This window comes from Athene noctua, chromosome 3 (genome assembly GCF_965140245.1).
Source record: "Athene noctua chromosome 3, bAthNoc1.hap1.1, whole genome shotgun sequence".
In the NCBI taxonomy this organism is placed as follows: domain Eukaryota; kingdom Metazoa; phylum Chordata; class Aves; order Strigiformes; family Strigidae; genus Athene; species Athene noctua.
In genome coordinates, this window is record NC_134039.1 from 73,413,781 (window position 1) to 73,439,176 (window position 25,396).

The following is a 25,396-nucleotide window of genomic DNA, read 5'->3' on the forward strand; positions in this document are numbered from 1 at the left end:
GTAGGGTAATGGCTGTTAATTTCCCAGAAGGTGTTGACGAGGGCGTTGTAGCGATGTCACACTGAAGGATGTGTGAAAAAAGGACATCTGGGGCACTACTGACATAACATGGCATCATCCTACTAGTCAGCTGGTGTCTGATATTTCTGAAGGCTGTGAAAACATCTTGTATCAAGTAAAAGTACAGAGGAGGTTATGGAGAAGAAAGAGGCTTTATTCTTCAAGAGAAAATTCATCAATATCTTCCTCTTACATTAAGCTTGAGTTTACAGTTTGTCCCTTGTTGTTTTCATTGTGACTATTGTTTGTGCGGTCCAAGACAAGAGAAAAGGAAACAGGGTAAGCCCTGCATCCGATTTCTAATGGATTTTCATCCCATTGGTTGGCAATCCCTACTTTCAAGTAGGAAGCTGAGGTTTCATAGAAAGAGGCATTAATATTAAAGATGTGCTTTTGCAATCCCTGGGAAAATCTTCTCAAATTTGGCCAAATTACGAGACTTTGTAAAACAGTATTTAGCACATGTTGGATAGAGACATGTGTGAGTTTAATACTTATATCTCAAAATATTCCACTCTCACTTAGCAGATAAATCTCTCACACACATGACCAGACTGCATAGCTGCCATTCAGAGAGAAATAGTAGGCATGAGTCCAAACCACTGCTGCATCACTGCTGAAGAACTTTCCCTATAATTGCTTGTGTTGTGTTTGATGAGGAAACAGAGCAGTCACTAATTGTTCAGTGATCCTCTCTTCCCTTGCTGACCTTTAATCAGCATGAAGGAAGAAACCATCCAATTTAAATAGAGAAAAAAAAAGGCAATAGATTGGAACAAGGAGATGAGGGAGGTTGAGATGAGAAGGGCAAGCTGGGTAAAGAGCTGGAAACCACAAAAAAGGGGGCTAATGAAGAAATTTAAGACAAGAACCCAAGAAACTGGAGAAAGTTTAACTGAAGGGGTGTTTGGGAACCTGCTGGAAGTAATGGGAGAAGATAGAATGACTCATTCTGGAAATGTAGGTACTTCAACACTGGAAGAAATATTATCATAGAAATATTGCCACAGTCTGTTTTAATCCTATTTCAGATCTAAGGCATGCCACTTCATGCCCTATTTTAGACTATCTACAATACGTATCTGGGTTGATGCAGCTATTTCTAGGCATAGGCAACTCTCTAATCTCACATCAAATTAGCGTTAACGTGGTCTGCTTTGTCCTTTATATCTTTCTTCTTTTATTAGTAATCCCAATTAACTTGATAAACAAGAATTCTCTACCAATATTAAGTGTGTGCAACTGGCATACACTGTACCATTTTACAGATGAAGAAAATGAGTCAGGTGAGTCACGTAATTTGCTTTAGGAAGAGCACAGTGAATCAGTGAATGAGCCAGCCATCTAAATTCAGGAATTTCTGACCCCCTGTTTTTCTGGAAATCCCAACTCATGCTTCCTGCTATTTTTTCTCATTACACTTCTGAGATAACAAGCCTACTTGTTTAACATGTGCATTGCTCCTATTAATGTTAACTGGTTATACTCAAGCAGTGATGAGCCAACAGTCCTCCTGACTTTAAAAGCAAGCCCATCTTATTAGTTACTGTTGCTTAATACTTCCTATGTGTAAGTTTGTTGTCTGTGTTGCTCAAAACCAAGCTGAGAATTGTCCTCTTCTCTTTGTTTACATACTAGAAGGGGGAAAAAAAGCACATTATTAGTCAGAAAATTCTTTAAGTGAACAAGAGACGGACAGACTCATTGTTTGTATGCCTACACAAGTGTATCATGCTTAAAGACAGGCGGAATGGGGGTGGGAATTGAAGGAACAAGAGACAACCATGAAAGGCGAGAGGATGAGAAGGCTGGACTTGCATATTAATGAGAACTCTCCTTTAATTGGGAATTTCCTTTCACTACTTTGTTCTTTTTCCTTTTTCCACCACCTTTTTTTTTTTTTCCTTCCTCTGCCTTATGTGTTATTTCTCATTTGTTCCATTCTGTGCAAGAGCAGCATGAAGTTGGCTCATATCCTGATTTCTGAGAAACTGCAGTTCAGAAAGCATTCTACCACACACTGGGAAAAGCAGTTCTGAAAGGAACTGGTACAGAAATCAGGGCAAAAGCTTCTAACATCCTTCTGCTGAAGGAAGAATTTTGTATTATTCTCAGAAAGATGACAATATCATGTTTACAGGGTTGCTGTTAGGTAACTTCTTATTCTGTACAAATGTATTCTATTAATGTCTGAAAAGTTAATGTCTTCTTGTGTAATTGGAATGTTTCAAAGCTAGGTGAAAAGGAAACAAACCGATATGTGGGGTGTCAGGGGACTGATCCAAAGCATATTATAAACAGATAAAAATATAATTCCATAATTTGATATTTTCTCCTTCTTCTGCCCTGCTGTTGTCCCTCCTTTCTGGGTAAGTCACATCACCTAAATCTCATCGTGCTCTTCCCTAGAGAAAATGAGCTCTATCCTTGTAATCCTTGTAATAAAACAGACACCTGTTCCTAGATTGGGTTCAAAGAGACACAGCCAGAAACAGATACATTCTGACCCAGACCCCAGTTCTTTGTTGTATGCTGATTTTACAAATGCCTTCTTTTGCTATTTAGTCTGTCTTCTCTCGTCTTATAATTAATTTTGAAAAAGCGAAGTTGCACACAATAAGACATGTATTGAAATAAGAATGGAGAATTTCACTGAAATGAATGGATTTAAATAAACATAATCCAGGGTAGATCCATTCTTAACAGCAATACGCCTTGAATTATTTATGTAATTTAAAAAATTGTCATTTACTGTTATGTTCTCAGGAAGGGAATTACACTCTCAAGAGTCTGAGAAATAAGGTGTTGGGGTTTTTTTTAATTTTCTGAAATACATCTATCCCCTACTGACCTTAATTTACTCTCCAGTTAGTTAACTGTACATGGTAATCCTCTATACACACATATAGAGTCTCTGATTTTTTTTTGCATGAATATCCTCTGAATGGCTCTTCAGTGGGGGTGGGATGGGGAGGAAACAACAAAACCCGGGAAGAATTCAGTCCCAAAATATGTGCCCATTAGAACAGAAAGAAATTGTGTAGCATACACCCACCTGGTCCTAACATAATTCCTTCTCTGTACTCTTAACAGATTGTTCCCTTGCCCTGATTATGTTGCTGACATTATGCTCGTGAGAGAAATTCCTTTCTGACTCCAGATGTGACAAATTTATAATCCTCTTGATGTAAGCAAAGCTCACTGTACTTATCTAAGATCCAATTGTCCAATCAGTTCTACATATAGACCTCCTACTGAAGTAAAAAGAATTTCATGTAAGTAGCTGAAAAGATGACCAGGATCCTGATATGGTTTCTGCTCTATAGCCATAGCTACAAGGTTGACTTTAAGCCAGCAGTGTCCCGGACAAACAAAAAAACCAGTCTCACCATTTTCACCATCATCAGCAGCTTGTTTCAACAATTCTCGGTATAGGCACAAGTATTCATACAGGAGCACAACTGAACCAGTGAAGTTAAAATTAGCCTGGAAACAAAGGGTAAATATATGATCTGCTTTTAAACATTTAAATATTATTTTCATGCCTCTAAACTTTCTCAGCAGAAAACCTTCAAAATTGAGTACAGCATTCTGTTGCCTGACCTGTCACAATGAACTATCCCTAAAAGACTAACCACAACAAGGGAGACATGTAACATATCAACATTGCACGTTACCCCAGTAGTAGTTTACACTGGAAATGTTTTTTTCTGTGTTCTTTTATGATGGAGGATGGGACACAGAAAATGCTGTGATTTAGAAGCACAGCTGCAGTGCCTCATGAGAGCTGTAGTTCAGGAACTTCATGGTCCTATTGTTTTCTGTTCACCAGGCTCTCTAGTCAGACAAAAAAGTATTATACACTGTGGTACCTCCTCTTTGAGTAGTCTAGCTCTCTGTTTCTGTTCCTGTTCCTGTCCAGCTCCTAAGCTGAACTAACCATAACTGGGGATTCAATTTTCTGTCTAGTTGAAATCTCAGTAACCCAATTGCTTAAGATCTGTGATTACTGCTAGCTCCCTTCACTCTCACAGTACCTTGATCACAACTGCTTTTCGATCTTCATCCTTATGGATTCTTTGTCATTTAGGGAGGCAGTTCTGCCTCACAGTTTAATGAATGTCCCCCGTTACCTTTCAGTTACTATGCCTTTGAACTCCAGTCCCATGTGAAGATAAGGCAGACAAGCCCCACAATCACACTAGAGTTTTTTACATGACCCAGATGATCTTCTGCACCAGGCATAAGTTACAGATGACACAAAATTTCAGTCATAATGCTGTCAAAAATTGAACCACGCTATGCACAGCACAAGCAAGAAGTAACAGTTTTCAACTGGTCTAGTAATGGCCAAATCGCCATAGTGCCTGGTATCACAGACGACAAGATGTCATCGTCAGGATACAAACAATTGCCAAGGGTTGTCCATCCTGACAATCAAATAACTTAGTGAGAAACAGAATTAAGGAAATCCGATCTCCCTGGATTTGTGTCGTGAGGTTAATTGGTTCTGGCACGTAACCCCACGCAGGTCTTGGGGCAAGCTAAAGCTGATCTCGCCCCGGCTGCTGCCGGGGAGGCAGATCGCCACCTCCACCCCAGCCGCTCCTCCTTCTACTCTTCTCACAGGTCCCAGCGCTTCGCGGCCGCAGGGTGGATCACCTCGCTCCTGTGACACGAACCCAGGCGCCCGGGGAGCGAAGCGCTGTTTACCAAAATCAGTTCCCGATCCGTTCGGCGACCCGACGAAGCCCACCTCGGCGGCAGCCCCCGACAGATTCGGGCCTGTGAAAAGGGCAGCGGCCGCTCAGCGGGCAAAGCCGCCCCTCCGCCAGCGGTACAGCCTGGCGCCGGGCGGCCCCGCGCTCAGGTGCGCTCCCGCCGCGCCCGCGCCGCCACCTGCCGCCGCCCCGCCCCCGCCTTTCCGGCCGCGGCCCCGCCGGCAGGGCCGCGCCTGCGCGGTTGGCGGCGGCGGCGCGGGGCGGGCGGGGGGAGCCGCTGCTGCCGGCCGGTGCCCGGTCGCGACTGGCGGCGGCGGGGCCGGGGCAGCCGGGGAGTCGCGGAGCTGCGGGCCCGCCGAGGAGCGTGCGGCGCGGGGCGATGAACTCGCGCAAAGGTACGGTGCGGTGCGGTGCGGTGCCGGGCGGCGGGGCGGGAGCGGGAGCGGGGGTGCTGCGCGGCCGCCGCTCACGCCGGCTGTTCTCTTCTCCCCGGCAGTGCTGGCCCTGCAGGCCCGCAGGCGGCGGCCCAAGCAGTCCACGGCGGCCGGCAGGAGGGATAAGCACCCGCCGCCCCACAAAAAGTGAGTACGGGGACCTGCCGGGACGGAGCCTCTTCCCCCGCGACAGCTTCGTTGTCCGTCTTTCCCTCGCGCTTTCCCCGCTCGCTGCCTCGGTAGCGTCTGTCAGGGCAGTCCCGCGGCCCGGCCCCTCTGCCCCCGCGCAGTCCCGAGGGAGCTCCCGCCGCCGCCGGGGCAGACGGCAGCTCCCCCGCCGCCCCCCGTTCGCCCCGCGCCAGGGCCGGGCCCTCCCATGGGGGGCTGCCCCCACGACCCCCCGGACCGTCCCTAGCCCTGGCCCCGGGCTCGGCCCCGTGCCGCACGGGCCGACCTTCCTCCGCCCCCCCCCGGGAAGCCCGCGCCGGGCTCTCCGGCCTCGCCCGGGGGTCGCTGCGGCCCTCGTCTCTGAGAAACAAACCCCCGATTGTCGGGGATCGGCGCAGACTTGGTTTTCGCAGCCCTCGTGTCCTTTTTGAATCGCCCTCCAATTCTCTCATCTGCACGGTCTCCTTTCTCTCCTTGTGCTCGCCGTGCTGAGGTTTCTCTCTGGTAGCATCGTCCCCTCTATAGGCAGTCCTTTGCCCGTCCTGCTGACAGCTCGGTAGATCCGTCCCGCCGCCTCTTGCTCGGTACCGTCATAGTATTTCCCGTTCCCAGATATGTCTGATTGCCAGCATTGCCAATACCAGTATTTTGTTGTTGTTGTTTAAATCTCTCTTGGTCTTGCAGAAATGGCCAAAAGTCATAGTCTGTTCCCCACCCCACTCCCTTCTGATAACCCTTCATGTTCTTGTCACTGTCCAGTTCATCTTTTCTTATTCTTACAATACGTGTTTTCACTGAACCTTGTAGGAACATTCTTCCATCCCTATAGTGTTCCCACTTTACTCTCTCCTAGGATAATGTGGCTTTGGACTCCTCCCTGTTTTGTTTTTTTTCCCTCATAGGATTATGTGTATTTTGTTCAGTGAGACTTTTACTGTGTTTTGTTCAGTGAGACTGTATTGGTGACTCATTAAGTCACCAATAGACTGGTGTCTTTGGTTTTTTTGCTTGGGGTTCCAGTCTACCTGCTTTGTTCTGACAGAGAAACATATGTCCTGATGTTCCTCATCCCCCTTTCCTTCTAGCTGGCCAGTCTTTAGAACTGGGAAGCAGGGTATGGTGGATGGTTGGATATATATGTGATGGGGTAAAGATGTTGCTGTGTGCTATGGCAAATGATTCAAGGGGCAAGGTCTTTTTCTTTATGATTTTTATAGAAAGAAATGATAATACATCCCTGGCCCTGGAAGTTGGTGGTTTTTGGTGGTTTTTTTAGCTATGATGAATGGGCTGCTTTTTTTCCCCATTGAGATGGGTAAAAATAATGTAGGAAGAAATGCTGGTGTAGTGGTTGTCAGGCTTTGACAGCTAACTTGTTCACATCCTGTTCTGCTACTGTTGTTTCCTCCAGCATTGTATGAAATCTGCATTATGCTTTCAGTTGTGTGAATTTGGAGTTATTGCAATGGGAACAAATTTTATGTGCAAGATACACAGTCTGATTGGATTGGTCCTCTTGTTTCCAAAAACCTCTTGGAAAGTCGGTTTGTAATATTACATGGATTTGTTTTGTCACTTTTAAAACAGAAATAGGTTAAATTTTATTGTAACTCTAGCTTCAGAATTGTTTTTGTAGCTTTCAGTTAAGTCTTAACCACAAGGTTATTAATAAACTTGTGTTCTACTTAAAGGATACAGTGTTTAATACACTTCTTAGTGGGGATGCCTTGAGATGCCTTGCTGAATGACTTTGTCAAAAGTTTGCTTTTCTCAGATACTTAGTAAGTGCAGAACTGGTACTTTTGTTTCATGTTTGCTGAAGAAACTGGCTACTGTTAAGTCAGGGTGCACAGTCAGTAGCTGGCCATTTGCCATACTGAGTCGGCATTTCCAGATGCAATGGCCCAATCCGTTCAGTTGCCTCGGGAAACAGTGGTTTTGCTGCGGTTGACAACAGAGCCATCATTTCTTTTCTGCTACGTATGTTTTCTTTTCAAACCACTTCTATGCTATGGAGACCTCCTACTCTGTTATATGCTTCTTTATGAAAGGGCAACTCCTTTCAAGTTTTTAAGTCCCTTTGCATATGGCTAAATAGTTTAGGCCCCCAAAGTAAAGCCCACATTGGACATTATTTCAGAAGACAATCTCAACAGAAGTACCTCTTCTGTCCTGTTCCTAGCCTTGCTTTTAAATTCAATTTAAATTTTAAATAACTGCTACAGTGTGTACAGCATACAGTGTGTTAGAGCTGTACAGTATCTGTGATACACATCAAATGCACAGTAGCTGCAAATGAAAATGTTGATTTGAGGGGTGGAAATTTTATACTATAAGTTCCCTCTGGTGAACTTGTTCACTACGTGAAAGTTGTGACTTGGTTTTGAATCCAAAGCTGTTTTTTTTTTTTTTTTTTTCAACTGTGGTTCTTAGGAAGAGTATTCTCTGCTGGGTCATAGCTTTGTGGAGCAACTTCCATTGTTGCTGGTAACAATGTGCTTTAAAGGAACTGCAGGATTCCTCTTCTAGAATTGGCTAGGAGAGTTATATCACATTGTAGCTTACTTGTAGGCTTTTGTTTGAAGAGTATTAAGATGATGACACAAGAAGAAGAAAAAATTACTGTGCTCTTTAACGCTGAATAGTTTTTTGTCTGTTGGGACCTTAATTGCCATAGAAGGCTGTCAGTGCAGTCCTGTAACTGCTCAGTGTTGACCCCTTAAGTAAATGATGAAAACTGGTGGAGATAAATCCCTATTTTTTTATGTAATAGAGTGGATAAATAAGAAAGTAGAAGTTAAGTTTCTCTGAAGAGAAAGCACTTTGTCTTGAATCAAGATTGTATCTAAAATTGCATGTGATAATAAAATCTACTTGGTATGGGCTTACTTTGAATTCAGTCATCCAGGCTATGGAAAAAGAATAATATTCCACTATTTTAAGATAACAGCTAGAATTTGGTTTTGGTTGTAATAGATGAATGATGCGCTGTGTACAAACTGCTTATATATTTTTTTGAGTAGGACAAAAGATTAATCCAAGTGGTTAACTGAGGTCCTCTGTGAATTATTTCTCCTTGAAATGGAGATCTGCATTGAGAGAGGTCTGTGAAATAGCATTTTCAACAGATGCCCAAGTCTGTTCAGAGATAAACTTGCATAAAGATAGACAAGCCTGTTTACTGTTCTTTACTTAGCAATAACAGAACCCAGTTATGTAAGATGGCCTCAGGTATGTCTGCCTTTCACATTCAGCAGAATGGTAGGATCTCCTTATATTTGGACTAGTACTGGCTTCAACTGGAAGAAACTTGTCTTGCATATTTTATTTTGCTTGACTTTATTTCTAAATTAATATGACAAAACCCAAGTGAATACCCAATCAGAGATCTGTCATCTTTAACACATTCACTATGAATTTTTATCTAAAGGATAGAGTTTTGTATGTAAAAAACCCCAGATGATGTGTGGATGTACAGAGAGAGGATTTAAGTGTGTTGAATACTTCAATACAAATGCATAAATCCAGATATCAAGAGTGACTTTTCAAAATTCAGTTTTCTTGCAGAGTAGGTTTTTTGGTTTTGTCTTTAAGCAATAATTTAGAACAGGTGATAGAGACCATGTGATAACTGCTTTATAGTGATGAAGAATATGCATGCTGGATAACATGGGAAGTGCCAAAATTCTGTACTGTGCACTTCCAGATGACTAATTTCTTGGACCTACAGGTATCGTACGGGAATCAAAGTTTTGGACATATGACAATACTGTGGAATCTTAAATTTCTGAAAATCATTCACTGCTTTTGTTTCTCCATCACAGTGTTTTTCAGTGTCTTTCAGTAACTCTTTGAGGAGAATAAAAATACCCATCTTGCACAGTGTTACAGTTGCTTTCATTAGCTTTTTTTTTTTTTGGTTGCAGAAGTTTTGCAAACCCTCCCCAAGTGTTTTCACTACCTTTTTTGCAAGAGTGAGAGGGTGAGGATTGAAGTGTATATATGTGAAATGTGTAAAATGCTCTTTTTTTTTGACCACCAGTGGTCTGAGGCCACAATATGTGGATATCCTAGAGTGAATGTATATCCTAGAGTGGATCGGCTTAGGAAGTCAACTCAGTGTTATTTTGTATTTACTCAAAATGGGATGTTGTTGGGAATTGCTATTCTTGCCTTTTTTCTTAATAGCCTTTCATCTTTTTGATAAGTATATTTTAATTGGAGCGTTACCTTCCTGTTCCTGTCAGATTTTAAGATTTCATTAAGTATTTCAGGGCTGTAACTTTCTATCTTGGTTATTTGCTCACTTAGTGTATTTAGGCTTCAGGTGCTTAACACTGTGCCTTCTTTAAGAGTGTAATATACAGAAAGATTTAGCTAAAAGAAACAAAGTTGATTTTGGTCGTCTAGGTATAATACTAATAATTCTTTTGTGAAGAAGTAAATGCACTGGAATTACAGAAATTTAATATAAAAAGGTATTGTGACATATTTGATCTGGAATGCCTGAGTCAGTTCAGTGTTCACCTTTGTAATGTGGTAATAAAACACATATCAAAGACTTTTTGTGGGATCCAGTGGAATCTAGAGTAAATTTGAAAGTAGGACTTGTATCACAAAGTGTGTTCATCTTTCTGTTTTGTACTCTGTCATGTAGTAAGAAAACATCCTGCAGCTGTAATAAACTTAATTTCTAAAATGGAAATGGCTCCAGAATTTCTAATAGTCTGTAGAGGTCTACCTGCAGATTTGTATAATGAGACTAGTTATTGTCATTTTAAGTGTCAGGACATCTGTTATCAAAGAATTATCTCATCATATAATTTTTCCTAGATTCATGCCTTTTTCACAGAATGGCCTAGATTGGAAGTGGGTGCAAAGGATCATCTGATCCAGTCTTCTGTGGGAAAGGGAGCCTAGATGAGATTGTCCAGCAACTTGTCCAGCCATGCCTTGAAAACCTCCAGTGTGTGGACTACACCATGTTCCTGGGGATGTTGCTGCAGTGAATGATTGATCTCACTACAAAAAAACTCTTTCTTATATCAAGATGAAACCTATCGCGGTGCAATTTGTGCCTGTTGCCCCTCGTCCTTTCTGTGTGTCTCCTTGTGAAAAGAGAAACTCATCCTCTTTGTAGCCACCCTTTAAGTACTGGAATATTGTGATTAAGTCCCCCCCAGCCTCGTTTTCTCCAGGGAGAAGAGGCCTAATTCCTTCAGTCTTCCCTCAGAGGGTTCTCCAGCCATGAGATCATCTTCATGGCTCTCCTTTGAACCCTCTCCAGTCTATCCATGTATTGTGGGGACCAGAACTGGACACAGTATTCCAGGTGTGACCTGGGAAGTGCTGAGTAGAGTGGGATGATTGCATCTCTACCTCTGCTAGTAATGCCCCTGCAGATGCAGCCCAGGATTGGATTTGCCTTCATTGCAACAGTGTAGTGCTGACTTGTGTTCAGCTTTGTTGTCTACCAGGACCACCAGGTCCCTGTCAGCAAGGCGGGTCCCCAGCCATGCACATCCTAGCCTGTACTGGACTGCTTGGTTATGTCTGGTTTTGAGCAGGCAATGAATAGAGATGCCATCTTGGGACTGTAATTTCATTTGTAATAGTTTTATTTGAGGCAATGACATTGTTTTTACTATAATGGTGGTTTTATTAAGGAAAATACCCTGGTTTGGCACAGTTACGTTAAGAGTGCCTTAGTGAGGGAGGGAAAATGCAGTCACACTTCATGTTTCAGATCATAGTGAGATGAGCTTTTGGGTTGTAATGTTTGTGATGTTCTGCAGTGCATTTTTATATTTTTTTAACTGTTATTTACTGTAACTACAAAGTAGGATGATAATAAATTTTGTGGATAAGGCCTGGACATGGATTTTTGAAATATAAAAATCTCTCTTTTGTTCTCAAGGTGATGACAGACTGTAGAAACTATTGACTTTTCTTTATTTTTTAAACTACAATTTGAAGATGTATATGACAATCTTTACTAAGAATGTCAGGTTGTATAAAAAATGTAATCTGGTTTGATAAAAACTTTGGTTTGATAGAGACAAGGCTTTTGTATTTAAAACCCGATTTTTGCTTTCAATTTTGTTCATGTTTTTCAAGATTGCAATCTTTAAGTGTTGTCTTCCTTTCACCAAGATGGCTAGTGGCAAAGGTGAACTACTTCTGCATTAACTAGTGAACTGTAGGGCATTAGTGGAAACTGCATGTGCTTCTTGTAAGCATACTTGTACTTCAAGTGAATTCACTGATCGCTGATCTGTTTGTCTTTCTAGTGTCTGTAGGAAAAGAGTAAATCTATACTGCTACTGAAAATCCATTTTCATTTGATCTCTGACTGTGATTGCATAAGACAATAAGGTTTAGATATTATAGTAAGCCTTATCTAGCTTCCTTTTCCTGTCGTCTTGTGTGAAAATGCTGCTGATTTGCTACAATGCACAAAAACATGTACACACACACATACTTATACATGATAATGTATATAGAATTTAACAATTATTTTAATTCTTATTTAAAGGAAGCCTGGATCTATGTGTGGAAGTATAAGGAAAACGAGAAAATTAGTTCCAGGAAATTACAAAAGTGCTTCAGTGCTTCCTCAAATGTCTGTGTTATGCTTAGTCAAAATAATTTTGTATTGTGATAGCTAAGTTGTTCCTAAAAGCAGTGTCTATTAGGTAGTTGCTGTGCCCATGGGTATTTGCTGAATGGATTCTGTGCACTGATCAAGTATACCTCTTGGGCTTCCTATATGAGAATGACCATGAACTCTTACAGTCTGAAGTGGTCTGTATCTGCCCCTCAAGTGTAACCTGTGCAAGGCTGTTGGTTGGGTTTTTTTGTTTAGTTTTGTTCTTGGGATGAATTACTGAAGAATGTCAGAGAAGCCAATATTTATTTTTTAAAAGCTTTTGAAGAGGAAGACTAGGAAAGATTCAGGAGGGTTAATACCCAAAGTTATGCCTGTATCTAATGAAAGCAAATGAGGTGACCTCAGTTCTCTACAGAAGAAAGATAGGACTGTTAAAAATGTAAACATAACTATATAGCAATTCTATTCATAATTGTTCCCTTTTCTTACTGATCGCTCCTGTTGTAATTCTCTATAATGGATTTTAATAATCAGTACCTAATTGTGTTCTAATTGCCTTTGGGGACTTTGGGAATGGGCACCATTTTTTTGCTAGGCTGTTTTAAAAAATAAAAAAATTTTAATATTTGAAGGAACGAAAAAAAGTCTGTCTACCTGTCTTTACAATTCCCAGTGTTCATATCTTTAAAATACTCTTGGTCTCAGCCTTTGTATATTTGAAGTGATAACCCTTGCTTCCTGGTTTGGCTGTCGACACTTTTCTTTCCTTTAAGACCCTTACTCTCGTGTTTTCATTTTTCACTTTTATTCTGTTAACAAGTTACAGCACATTGTAAGAGGGATGGTTCTATTTAAAGCTGGCAGAGCTTTTGTAGTAATCTTCCTCCTGTGCCCCCCTTTCTACCCCAGTAATACACCTTTTAGGATGAGCTCTGCTTCTGGGAACTATTGTGTCTGAATGGATCTCTGACAATGTGCAGAATGTGTATGGAGAAATGACTGGAAAAATGAGCATAGTGTAATAAAGCACATGTTACAGAGCAGAATTGCAGCGGTCTGTATCTGAGCCTAAGAACCATAGAAAATGTGTTTCTATTTAACAGAAGACATTATGAACAGGCTTTTTGGCTGACAAAGGTGGTCTACTAAGTTTCTAAGTGAACCTCTGTAAAGGTGTTAACTTTTTTGCATTATATGTGTACTGTTTTTAATTTAGCCTATGCATTTGGAAATCCCATGATTAAAACAATGCATATGTTTAAATACAACATATTCTGGTTTTGTCCAGTAAAGCAACTGGTAGACTTTTGATTTCCATATCAGGGTCCTCCATAATGAAGTAATTTTATGCTAAGGAGTCTCTTTGAGTAGTATTGCTAAAGGTATCTTGTCTTGAACTTGTTGGTAAAAGGCAAACGACAGAATAGGCTGATGAAAGAATGCTTCTTGACAGTATTGGTGCCTTACTTTTTTTTCTTCATCTGAAGTTAGTCAATGAAAAGTCAATAATTTGAATGCAGGAGGCTAAAAGAACCAAGGGCTTCAGTTGCCTTGAGCTATGGTCAATGCTTAGTTTGCAGTTTTCTAAAACAGGAGTATTCCATAGTTAGAGGTCAATTATATTTTCCTATCCTTGAGGAAAAAAATTAATATCTCTGTTGTTCTTCTTGCAGTGATAAAGGTCGTTGCTGTCTAGGTACAATATCTGTACCTTAAATTCTGATATTAAACCCAATTGTTTACTAATTTTCAAACTATTAAAATTATACTGTTCTGTTCTAAAGAAACCTCTTTCTTGAGACATTGTTTTCTTCTTCGCATTGATTTGCTTCTTTCAGTCTCTCCTCTCACCCCAGGAATTTCACTGTTTAATAGTTGGGCTTGTCTCCCTCTCACTACTCAACTATATGTGACATTATTCTTTCTTCATAGACTGAGACATATATGTTTGTATAAAATCATTATAGAAGAGGTTCTTAGGTAGTTGCATGGAGCCTGGAGATGGGTATGATGGACGTGCTGCTTCTGTGACCAAAAGGTTGCTGTAAGGGGAGCAAATGCATGACTGAGCTGTATCTTCAAGAGAGAGGGTGCAGTCAGTAGAGCAGGGTGACTCCTCCCTCTTCCAGAGTGCTTAGGAAAGAAACAGCTCCGGATACCTTTCCAGGACCTTCAGAAGGTTGGGGTTTGGTTGGGGTTGGTCCTGCTGAGCGGTGGGCAGTTACGCTGGCCAGGCCTGCTCTGTGGGGCTGTGCGGGACTGCGGAAGTGCCTTAAGGCATCCGGTTTTATTCCTTTCTCCTGACGGAGTCTGAGCAGGTGGTCATTTAGCACCTTTGGCAAGGGACTGGTGTTACATGGTTCACATCTTAACCATCTTAAAAAAAAATGATGTAGAACTAGATATTTGTCAAAGGAGGAGGTAGTAAAGGTAATTGAGGATATTGGACAGCTTCATTTATGACTAGTGCTTTTCAGATATGTAAAAGGTGGTTAAGGAACATTTTGACATGCCTGAAAAATCATTACTGTTATAGAAAGGGAAGAAGGAAAAACTTGCCTTACAAAACAATGGTATCCAAAGAGTGACTTTAATGCAAAAAAGAGTTACTTTTTATATGGTACAAATAGCAGAATGTAGCTTTGCAATATGTTGTAGAGGCCAAATTAGAGATGGGTTTAAGAAGGATAAGACTGGACACTAGAGCCATCAGTAGTTTTTAAGTATACTACTGTCAGTGCAGTTTGACTTTCCAAGCCACTCTTTGCTTAAGCCCTGCTATGTAAGTTTGCTCTCATATAGTGATCCACTTGTATACTCATCTATAAATATGTTTCTGGCACCTAGTGGTATAATAAAGGCCTAGGTATGTATTTGATCTAAATTAGTGTGGCAGCTCTTAGATTTTTAAGGCCATCTCAGTAGATCCCTTGCAACACCTGATAGTTTGTTTAAGCCTGACAGCATGTCTGAGCCTAGATCCAAATGGGGCTTGAGTGATCTAATGTGTGGCACTCCTGTACCTGGCTCAGGAAGGAGCTGTGAAACTCGAGTTAGGTACTAAACCCGAGTCTACAGTGAATCAGTAGATATGTGTGCTTGAGCTTTCATAAACACAAGAACACTGAGGTAATGATGAAGGGGTGGAGAGGCATGCCAAGGAGTGCAAAATACTGAAGGGTGTGTCTGAAATGCTACTTTTCCTGTAGGCTTTGATGCCATCTGCAGGTCTGAGTTTGATGCCAAAATGAGCCCAGCTGGGATGTAAAGTCTGGAATCTAAGAATGTGTTGCTGTGAACAACTAGTTTTGTTTTAAAGTTTCAGTTCTTGTGCTTACGTAGTAGCTCAATAATTCACTTGCTTGTGAAATAGGAGTTAGATGCCTGAGGAATTTCAGCTTTATTATTTCAACCTGCCATGTGCAAGTGCAATCACAGGATTATAGCCTGTGGTAGGTTTTGGTGTGTAAGGGACAGCCAGTAACTTTACATCTCTTCTGCAAAATGATCAAGAGCAACAGAATGATGGAGTTGGAAGACAAGTGATTAGAAGGAAAGTGTTGCTGTCAAGTTTCACTAATACACAGGTGTCAGCATGCCAGTTAACTGTGGCCAAGTAACTCTGGGTTACAAAACATATGTGGTGATTTGGTCAGAATGAGACTGTTTGGGTTAACTGATTTTTCTTTTTAGCATAGCAGTCACAATTCAGCATTTTTGTGAAAGAGGGAGCCCTGAGGAGATCAAAGGCTTAAACTTTCTTTCAAGTTCCCTTTACTGGTGTCACAAGGCACAGTATGACAGATCCATGTTGCCAGAATCTGTTCCCAGGTGAATGTTCTAAAATTTTAGCAGTGTCAGGGAAATGTGGAAAAGACCAGGAACTTCATTTATATTTCATATTATGAGTTCTAGCTCAAAAGAATAGGAATAATCTTTAAAGATAATAGTATCTAAAAAAAATGTTACTTTTTTTTTTTAAGGTAGTCTTGCTTGGGGTGACCTGTTTTGTATATTAGTAACAGTGTTCCAGCACATGTTGGTGTCCAAGTCCATGATACTGGTCCTAGAGACTTAATCAAATTCTACTCAAATGCTATTAGAGCATTGCCTCTATTTTTTATGTCAGTTAGAGATTTTTTTTTTTGTGTATTTCCCAGAAATGTTTGTTATACAGCAATTTTTAAGTCTTGGATTGTGTCAACAGTGTTGAGGTGACGACACAGCAATTGTGTAGTTGCTTCCAGCACTGTGCGTTTTATCCCTCTTTAATCAGGGATGAGCAGTCCTGGGAACTGGGAGTTTTGTGATGAATTCTGTATGCTGTTGTGGGCAGACATAATCTGGGCACACCTGCCTATCAAGGCTTTTGGAGAAACTGGATGTAAAAACACAATGTGTGAATCTCAAATTGACTTAAAATGTGAGACAGAGCTATAAAGAACTAGGCTGAGGCTGCTGCTGTATTTTATATCACCAGATAGCTGTTGGATAACTACTTTGGTCTTTAGTATGGATCAGTTTCTTTTAAATATTACATTCTCAATGCTAATCCACGTTGTGTAGTAAATCCAACATCTAGAAACTAGGTTAAAGCTATTTATTCAATAGATAATATCTATTTTTCCCCAGTTGTCTAAAACAAGTATTGCTGAGAATTGATTAGTTTATCTGAAAATGTTGCAACAAAGCTGGCAAACTTTCTGCATATTCTATAGGAAACATGGTGCAGAAAATCAAATTCTCCTGTTACTATTGAGAAATAGAATAACTGTATTCTCTAATGTTTATTTCTGAAGCCAGAAAAATCATTTTGTGTAATGAGAATATTTGGCTTGGGAATAAAAATGTTATTCTTTTAAAGTGATCATTTTGATCTATTTTTCTGTTTCCAAAATAGCTCTCACTAGCTTGTCTCTCATAGGGTGCCATATCTTATCCTAATTGTAGCATTACAAAAACTTTTGTAAGTAGACCAGACTCCCTTCTTGTCTGCTTGTACCTTGTCTGTCATAGCTACTAGTCTTAACCCTTGCCCTGCTCTTTGCCAGGCTGGTGAAAACAGTATTTTTAATAGCTGCAACAAAAAGGAACATTAAATCTGAAATTGTTTTTGCTTCAATATACATATTCAGCTGTGGTTTATTTTATTCTGAGACTTTTGCTGTTTTCATTATAGTTTTTTTCATATATCAGTGCCTGGTGTGCAGAATTCACAGTGATTATAGATCACTGGTGATTGACTGAGCATGTAATTTGGACAGTAGGATTGGGAAAGATCTATGGTTTTAATTTATTTTGGGGATAATATTTCATTCAACCAAATGCTTTGTTTTAATTTTCATTTGTTGTGTTTGAAATAAACACCCTTTTATGGAAAGCTTCATCTGTCTCAGGAGGATGCATAGGAGAGAATATGGCAATCTAAGACTAATCAGATGCAATGGTAAATCTATTTTTAAAACACACATTGCTGACCACTATGGCCACAAGTGATAAGTTGTAAACTCAGTATGGTTTGAAACCAGCAGGTGGATTTGATAGAGAAATTTTGGTGGGTAATTTGATCCATCCTTCTTTCTGGTAAATTAGATGTTCTCTATAGTCCATGGGCAGGCTTGACCAGCAGTCGCACATCTGGCTTGTGGGTTTTGCCACTTCTGGTTTGCTACTATTTCAATGTCACAGTCCTCGGATGTTGCTGACTTGTTTTTGAGAAAATGTATATGCTATACTTAATATTTTGTTAGTTGAGCGGTATAGGTAATAAATAATGATTATGTATGTAGATAAAATACTGCCTTTACATAAAGAGACTTAATTTGAGAGTCTTTAAATACCGTTTAAACTCAGTACATAAAGTTTCTTAATATTCTACAAAGGTCATAGTCTAATAGCAGGGATGAAGTGTGTAATCTCTTTGTATTTTGGGAGAGTTTTAAAACACCAAAGTAGAAAAATTGGTCCCCTCTCACTTTTTTGCCTGGTAGTATCACCTTTATTCATGCATTTGCTGCTTGTGGTGTTCTCACCAAAGCATGACAATGTTATAAGCAAGTGAATTAAAGAGTAGCAAGCTGCCTTATTTCTGCTTAAGATGATATGGTTTCCTTCAAACTGAATTACCACAGATAATGTAGAATTAAAACTTAATCAAGAATCAAAAGCATCTTCACCCCATTTCCCAGAATAGAGTTTAATTTCTGCTTTTATCAGGAGCAGTGGAAATTAACAAAGCCCAAATTTGTTACCAATAAATGTATACTTAGAATATCAGAATGAGAACTGAGTTAGCGTATAATGACGTTTCCTTATCTAAGCAGATATACATTAATATAGTGGGTTGTATTTGGTGGAAGGAAATACAAGACAGGGCAGAGGTGCTCACTAAGGGGACCACTACTTCAGCAGAAAAAGGGAAAGTCTGATTTACAATGGAGGGTTTCACTGATGGGGAGAAAAAAAATGTGTGCGCACTCCAGTTGGTGTGAGCATCCACCCCAAATGCTAAAATAAGTCTGAGAAAACTGGAAACTTGAGACTTAGTGAGGTGAAGAAAGGATATCTCTGTGTGTGTGTGTGTATGTGTGCATATATATATATATATAAATAAAATTGCTTGCTACTTCCCTTCCTTGTGACGCTTTGTCTTATTTAGGGGATGATAAATTAACTTCATTCTGAACTCACTGTTTTCTTTATGGAGCCTGGGAGGGAGGGAATACAGTGAAAGCTGTATGCTTTCTCAGACTGAAGTTCTTCACTGCTAATCTCCCATGTTAGCAGCATGATCCTCACCCACTAGCTGCTGCGCTATTGTACTGATGCAGCTTGGACCTGTGTGTTTCTCCTCAAGCTGAATAGCTACCTAATGGATCCATCTGTACCCACTCTCCTTCCAAATCTTAGAGGCTCTTCTCACTGCTTTGTTGCATCCACATTTCAGATAAGTTGTTGGAATTTGTTACACTCAAAATCTTGATATAAGCAAAAGAAATGATTGCTGTTTGCAGAGTTAAGAATTTGGAGTTAGTCTAGTGAAAGTCTTAATGATCCAATCAAAGAATTACTGATAGTTGAGTTACAGTGATACTAGTATTTGTTTCAAATTGTGTACGGTTAAAATGATACTGCAGACTTTGTAGGATCTGCTCTTTCTCTGGTACTATGCCCATCCTTCTAAGGTGTATGGTTTCATTTGGGAGGAGGGAGGAATATGGCCAGCCATCAGCCTCCTGATCCCCCACTGGGAGGTCTATGAGGTTGATGTTTTTATCTTCTTTCACCTCATTCTGAAATCCACTTGGGTAATTTTTATATGTTTCTACAAGTTGTTCTTTCTGTGCTGCCATGTAAATCCATGTTACAAGCCGTGTCAATCCATCCAGATTTACTATATAACGGTGCATTTTACAAACATTTGATACCTGTTCTTTGTTTCCCCTGTGAGTGTCTTTGACCAGCTCCCACGTTGTAGTCCTGCAGTCAGCAACTGACCATTGGTGGGGTGTTTGTAACCCTGGGCCTCTATCATCCTGTGACTTTTTAGTCCTCTATACTTGTTCCATGTCTTTACCTCCCTATGCTACTTTTTATTATAGCATATTAAGGAGTTTACACAGAATAAATATTATTGCTATGTTAGTTCCAGATACATGTATAACATTAGGTCCTACACTGCACCTCTATACAAAGCTAAGTAATAGCTAAAACAAAGTAGGTAGTAGTAATTTGATCAGTAGACTGTTTCTGTTCAATGCTAAAACAATTCTCCAGGCAGGCCAAGACATGTCCAGATAGAGCCTGGTAAGTCCCAAGGCTTGTGTTATGAACTTAACACAAAGCCTGTGGCCCATTACAAACAATGGCAACACCATATTTATGGGCTACGTGGTCTTGCTTTGCGTGGTCTGTGGTGAGGAGCAATCACTGCTCTTCGTTCAATGTAACTGGATGCAAATATGCTGAATTGGTAAAATTGCTGTCATGCTCTGAGCCTTGCAAGAGGCAACTAGGAAGTGACAAGACATAAATTTAGTCCTGATCTGGTGATGCCTAAGTAAAGTGGCATTTTGGACCGTTTTTCAGGAAAATGGATGACCTTGGAATACAAAAGATGGTAATTAGATCAGCACATCTGAGGGAATATTTGCAAGGAGCTCACCTACTGTAAGCAGAAATTGTATCAAAGAAAGGGGCTCTTTCTGTACAGTTGAAAAATTTTTACAGGGATTAGCTTCAAGTTATAATTCAGATACAGTCTGCATTGTTTTTTACAGAAAGTCTACAAGGTCTTTAACTATGTTATTAAGATTTTAAAATTATTTCTTTGCTGGGAACTGCAGTAGTAGATAGTGGGGAAAATCCTGGCTGGTGGGAAAGTTCTCATTTGCAAATTGGCTTTGTAAAGACCTCTGAAGGTTGAATCTTGTTAAAATAGTATCTTAAGATATTGGTGGTTTGGTTTTGGTTTTATTTACATTTGACATGTAGTTCCTCAACATTTCATAAGAAAACTTAATTCTTCTCTCAAAAGAATCTTGATACCTGCCATTATGGAGGAAGCTCTCGGGGCTTTTATGTATAAGTGGACAAAGCTATGTAGCATTGTGTTGAATAGACATTTTAGCTAAAATAGTTGAAAGGGCTTGAATGCATTTTCAAGGTATGATCTTCCTTCATTATAGAAATACTCTTTGTATCCTAAAGTAGATCAAAAATGTGTCGGGAAATAATGGAGAGATCTTTTGAGTATTTTAGAGAAAGATGTTATAAGCAAAAGACCTTCTGGTCCATATATCTCTTAAAGGTTGAGAAAAATAATTATTTTTTCCTTCCCTGACTATGACATCAGTAGCATTTTTATATGAAATGTACTTTAAAAAAAGCAGTGATAATACCCAATCACTATATTATATATGTGTGTGTAAATTTAGCTATGTATATGAGATGTGCTATAATAATACCAGTTAGGTAAAGTTTAAAGCAAATAATACAGACAAAGAAAAGTGAATGTAAAGCAGATAATTCAGCCTGTTACATATTTCAGAGTGCTGTGTAAGTCAGAGAAACTGTATTAAAAACTTTGGTTCCATGTGCATTTATAGCCAACACCACCTGTATCTCACCACCACAATAGCCTTGGCTCTTCTGCATGTGTTGTGGCTACTCTACTCTCCACAAGTCCCGAAGGTGTTTTGCTTCTCACGCCCACTAAATGCTGTTTCAGTACATTTGCTCTCTCCCATTCTTTAGTGAGCCCCCTTCAATAAACATAGCTGTTTCTTGTCTCTAAAGCCTGCCTAGTGCTGTACTGAACCTCCCTTGCTGAAATCTGTGGCCACCTGCGTGAGGATCTGAGCTTCCCTTGTAGCCACTACCCATCTTTGTGTGATGTGCTAGCTGGGCAAGAAGTGTAGTGCTTGTGGTGACTGATGTGGAGTTTGGTATGGGCTGGTTGATCAGCTAGCAGCAAACCCTCAGCAGCTAGACAAGCCAGATGGAAAATGAGAGCTGGGAAACCCTGACTTTCCCTCTGTGAGGTACTGATAGGGTTGTGTTTTGGTTTTTCGGGTTTGTTTTGTTTGGTTGGTTGTTTTTTTTTTTTTTTCCCAGCTGCCACAAAACTTGTAGAAACTTAATAAGTTCAGAGGTCTCCATCCACTTTTTCAAATGTTAGAACTGGCAAATATGTTTTAAAAAAAAATAGTTGGGTAGACACAGGAAAATCACATAAGCTCTGTTTTTTAAGCAGCAAGGTAAAAAGAAAGATGGGAGTTATATTTGTTTGCTAGAAGAAAATCAGATTTAAAAGCAAATTACTGGTTGAAAATAACGGTGTTTGTACAAATATGATCAGTTTAGTTTCCTGCATGCATGTTTTATTTCCGAGAATACTGAAATCACTACTGCTGAACTGTTTGGACACAGTGTTGCTAACTGTTTGAAAGTTTTAATTTTTCATTGAACTTCATTGCTTTTTTTCGTCTATTAGAAATAGATACATAGAAGCAGAAGGATGAGAGTGACATACATTCTTGTCAAGGAGCTGTTCCTAATGCTGCATAAGTGTCTGGGTTTCCACAAGATAATAAAGATAGCTGTAATCTGAACAAAGAACAGGGCTCTCTAACTGTAGGACTGTTATGTGTGTATGCTAGTTTGGAACAGAATGAAATAGCAATGGAAAAGCTGCATAAATACTAAGAACTTACCGTCTAGTTTCTTTTCTTTTACAACTAAGCTGAACTTGCTAGCAGAAGTGTTTTTAAAGTTGTTTTCTCTTAAGTAAACCAGAACTTGTTCTGTACTTTATTTCCTGTATTTAGGGTGCTTAGATTGTCTTGCTGTTAAACATACATAAAAACCCCTACAGTAAACCAAAGATCAGACAGATGGGAAATATGTTCCTTTTCTCTTTTGTATTAAAAAAAATGAAAGAAATAAGCTTTAAAAATAGATTTTTAGTAATGGTACTTTTCCTCTGAAATTATATGTTTGGAAAATTATTCAATATTGGGTTATTACATAACATAAAGCAATTATTTGATGATACTGTTTTATTCTGCCCATAGAAGTAATTTTATTTTAAGAGCATGTACTACCTTAGGCTTAATTCTGTAAGTAGTCCTTGGCCACTTCCTTTGTTTTGGGTGGAGAGCAGTATTAGATTTTTCTATATTGGTGAAAAAAATATCTGATGGGTTTTCTCAAATTTACTGTGGATGTTCTCATGCTGGCTTTTATGCTTATTTAATATTGTTGAAACAAACCACTAGGTGGCAATATCAATTAAAAAAAATTCAAAAAAGTGCTATTAAAGTTGTCATTTAAAATGGGACACTAAACGGTAGGTTTGATTAAAGTGAAAACATTAAGCTTTCTTGTATGTAAAATTGTCCTGATCTAGAGAGGAGGTGTTCTGCAGAAGCACTTGGCTTGTGTGATTGGTGACTGAAGACAGCTGGTGTATCTGCTTGGATACAGAGGAAGTGTTTTCACTTTCATGTGTTTGCAGTATATATTACACATTTGAAAAGGTGAATTATTATCATACTACTTCTTAATGAAACTTGTTATCTTGCCAGTTAGAAAGAATTAATTGGGGTTATATCAGTGCTACTTGAGAAACAAATCCTCACTGGCATGAATGTAATACATTTTAAACTAGTTAATGTAAAATCAGTATGAATTTACTTATGTCTGTGGATGAACTTACGAAATATTGAATGTGTCTGCTACAGATAGACACTTGTTAATGGATGTGCTGATTTTATCTTTGGTGTAGGTGCCACTGCACAGCACACAGACTGGGTTTGTAGGTGAGATAATGACAAGTGTCTTCAGTCTTCTAAATAGCTTGTGAATACAGTCTGCTTCCTCCACAGCTTAGCACATACAGAAACCATGTCCTTACCTCACAGGACTTGTCTTGGCAGAGATATCTTATCCTTTTATCTAGATATGTATATTATTTTTCTTATTGAAGATGCTGTTGCTAATGTTCCTGCTTAGGAACTGTTTAAGTTTGTATCACATTCCTCTTTGGGTTATTACTTTGGGAATACATGTAATGAAGTTGCTGGCATGCAGCAACAGTGGCATTTCTACTTGAGTGTGGTTTTTCTGGAGCACTGGCCTGCCTGCTCCTCCATCCTGCCTGTACTGCTCCATATGCATTTTTAAAATGTCTGTGTAGTATGCTGTTCTCTTGTTAGATTTAATTGGAGTGTGATAGCCTGTCCTCCTTCCTGAGAACTGTAGCTCTTGGGCTTTATTCCCAATGCTTTGTGCTCTCACTAATGGGTAAGTCACTAACCCTGCTGTGGTTCCTGGGTATTTTTGAGAAGGTCTTGCTTTAACTTTATTTTGCAAGGTTTTATAGTCATTTTATCAGGTAGTGGCTAGAGGACCTAATTTATCTTGGAGTGATTTGTATTTTGCCTCTGTCTGCTGTGTGTTAGGGTGTTGCAGTGACTCTGCTTCTCAGTCCTTATGTCATGCAATTTCTCATAAGCTATTTCTGGTGTGGATGATACAGCAGAAGCATTCCCTTGAAGTATTACTTTTCAAGTGGAATTGAAAATGTTTAATTTGATGGTCTTCATGCCCAGTCGACTCTGTCATAGGCCAGACTGGACTGCTTGTTAGAGAGGTTTTGAGTGGTGCTTCTTAAAATAAGTGGTAATTTTCCCATAAATTGCTATGTCGAGGTATGTGAGGTCTAGGCAAATAAGGATCATACCTGTTTAGGGTGGGGAGTTTCTGTTTGTTTTTTTACAGGTTTGATTTAACTTCAGGTCCTTCTCCATGTTTTTTAAAGATAAGTAATTACATCATACATAGTGGTTTTGTCACTGTCACTCCATTCTGTGCATGCACTACCTCTGTAAGTGTAGATAGTTTAATCTTGCTGTATTACAGTACACATTTAAGCACTACTGGGACAAAAGGAAAAGATTTTCAGAACTTTCTGCGGCAAAACCTATGTCTGTGGAGTCTGCTGCTATTAAGATTTTTAAGTTCAATAATTTATAGTTTATGTACTTATACTCTCAGAGAATGTGTAGAAAGTGTTTCACTGGTATGGGCTATTTTAGGCATAAGGAGCAATAAAGCTACATTAATACTGGATCTGGGATAATTGAGCAGGCAATGTAAACACTAGAGTTCACTTAGGAGGGCGGCGTGAGGTAAAATGAGTTGGGAAATGCTGTTAAAGGTTTTTAGACCCTGACCCAGAGTACAGCGCTGACTTTCTTGCTATGTTTTTCCTCTTAGTGGTATTCACTGTTGCATGTTCCTGTAGGTGAAGTACCCTGCTCATGTTTGAGGTGGTCTATGTTAGTGTAAGGCAGAAACTTGCCTATGTTATATATTAGGATGTATTTTCAGTGATCATTTTTGAAGCAATTTTGAATCCTGGTGGTATTTCTTCTTCTGTTATACAGAGACACCTGTAGTTGTCTTAGCTATCCTTTTTCTCAGGGTGTATTGTAGCCAAAAATAATGCTGTGTCATTTCTGCTTATGAGCTTTTCTTCCAGGTGCAGCATGTACTTTGCACAGTGGGTGTCCGAGACCTTGTGTCATTCTTGTTCTGAATGTTTTGCTTTCTATGATAACATGGTGTCTGTGTTACCACAGGCTTACTGTATCTGAGCATTTCCAGACGATTCTTCTTTAAGGCTTTTCTAACCCTTTTCTGTAATTTCCACTTTGCTGTTGCTCCCTTGCCTCTTTAGGCAGCTCCTGGTTCTGCAGGGAGCAGGATAGACATGACACAAGCTGAACCATTCCTTCAGTGTCCATTGTGCTTTGGTTGTTCTCAGTTTTTCCTGATGTTTGAATGGTCCTTCATTAGAATTTTTTTTTTCTAAGGGATCCCATTAAGAATGAGTTCTG

General features: G+C 39.7%; 1 protein-coding gene and 1 long non-coding RNA gene across 5 annotated transcripts in view; one reads left to right on the top strand and one right to left on the bottom strand.

The window, feature by feature from the left end:
- Window positions 1–217: 217 nt before the first annotated feature.
- LOC141958727 (uncharacterized) lies at window positions 218–4,957 on the bottom strand. Its single transcript, XR_012633319.1, has 3 exons — window positions 4,098–4,957; window positions 3,450–3,546; window positions 218–1,694 (listed from the first exon to the last, which is right to left on the bottom strand). It is a non-coding gene; the product is annotated as an uncharacterized LOC141958727 (long non-coding RNA).
- A 97-nt stretch (window positions 4,958–5,054) lies between these two features.
- The window catches only part of SRPK2 (SRSF protein kinase 2), a 147,036-nt gene continuing 126,694 nt past the window's right edge, over window positions 5,055–25,396 (top strand). For 3 of the 4 annotated variants that reach the window (XM_074903354.1, XM_074903356.1, XM_074903357.1), the window contains exons 1-2: window positions 5,055–5,176; window positions 5,278–5,362. In XM_074903354.1, the coding sequence (XP_074759455.1) occupies window positions 5,161–5,176; window positions 5,278–5,362 (101 nt within the window). In that variant the 5' untranslated portion in view covers window positions 5,055–5,160. The remainder of the gene's footprint in view (window positions 5,177–5,277; window positions 5,363–25,396) is intronic. The other variant, XM_074903355.1, reaches the window with a different exon arrangement.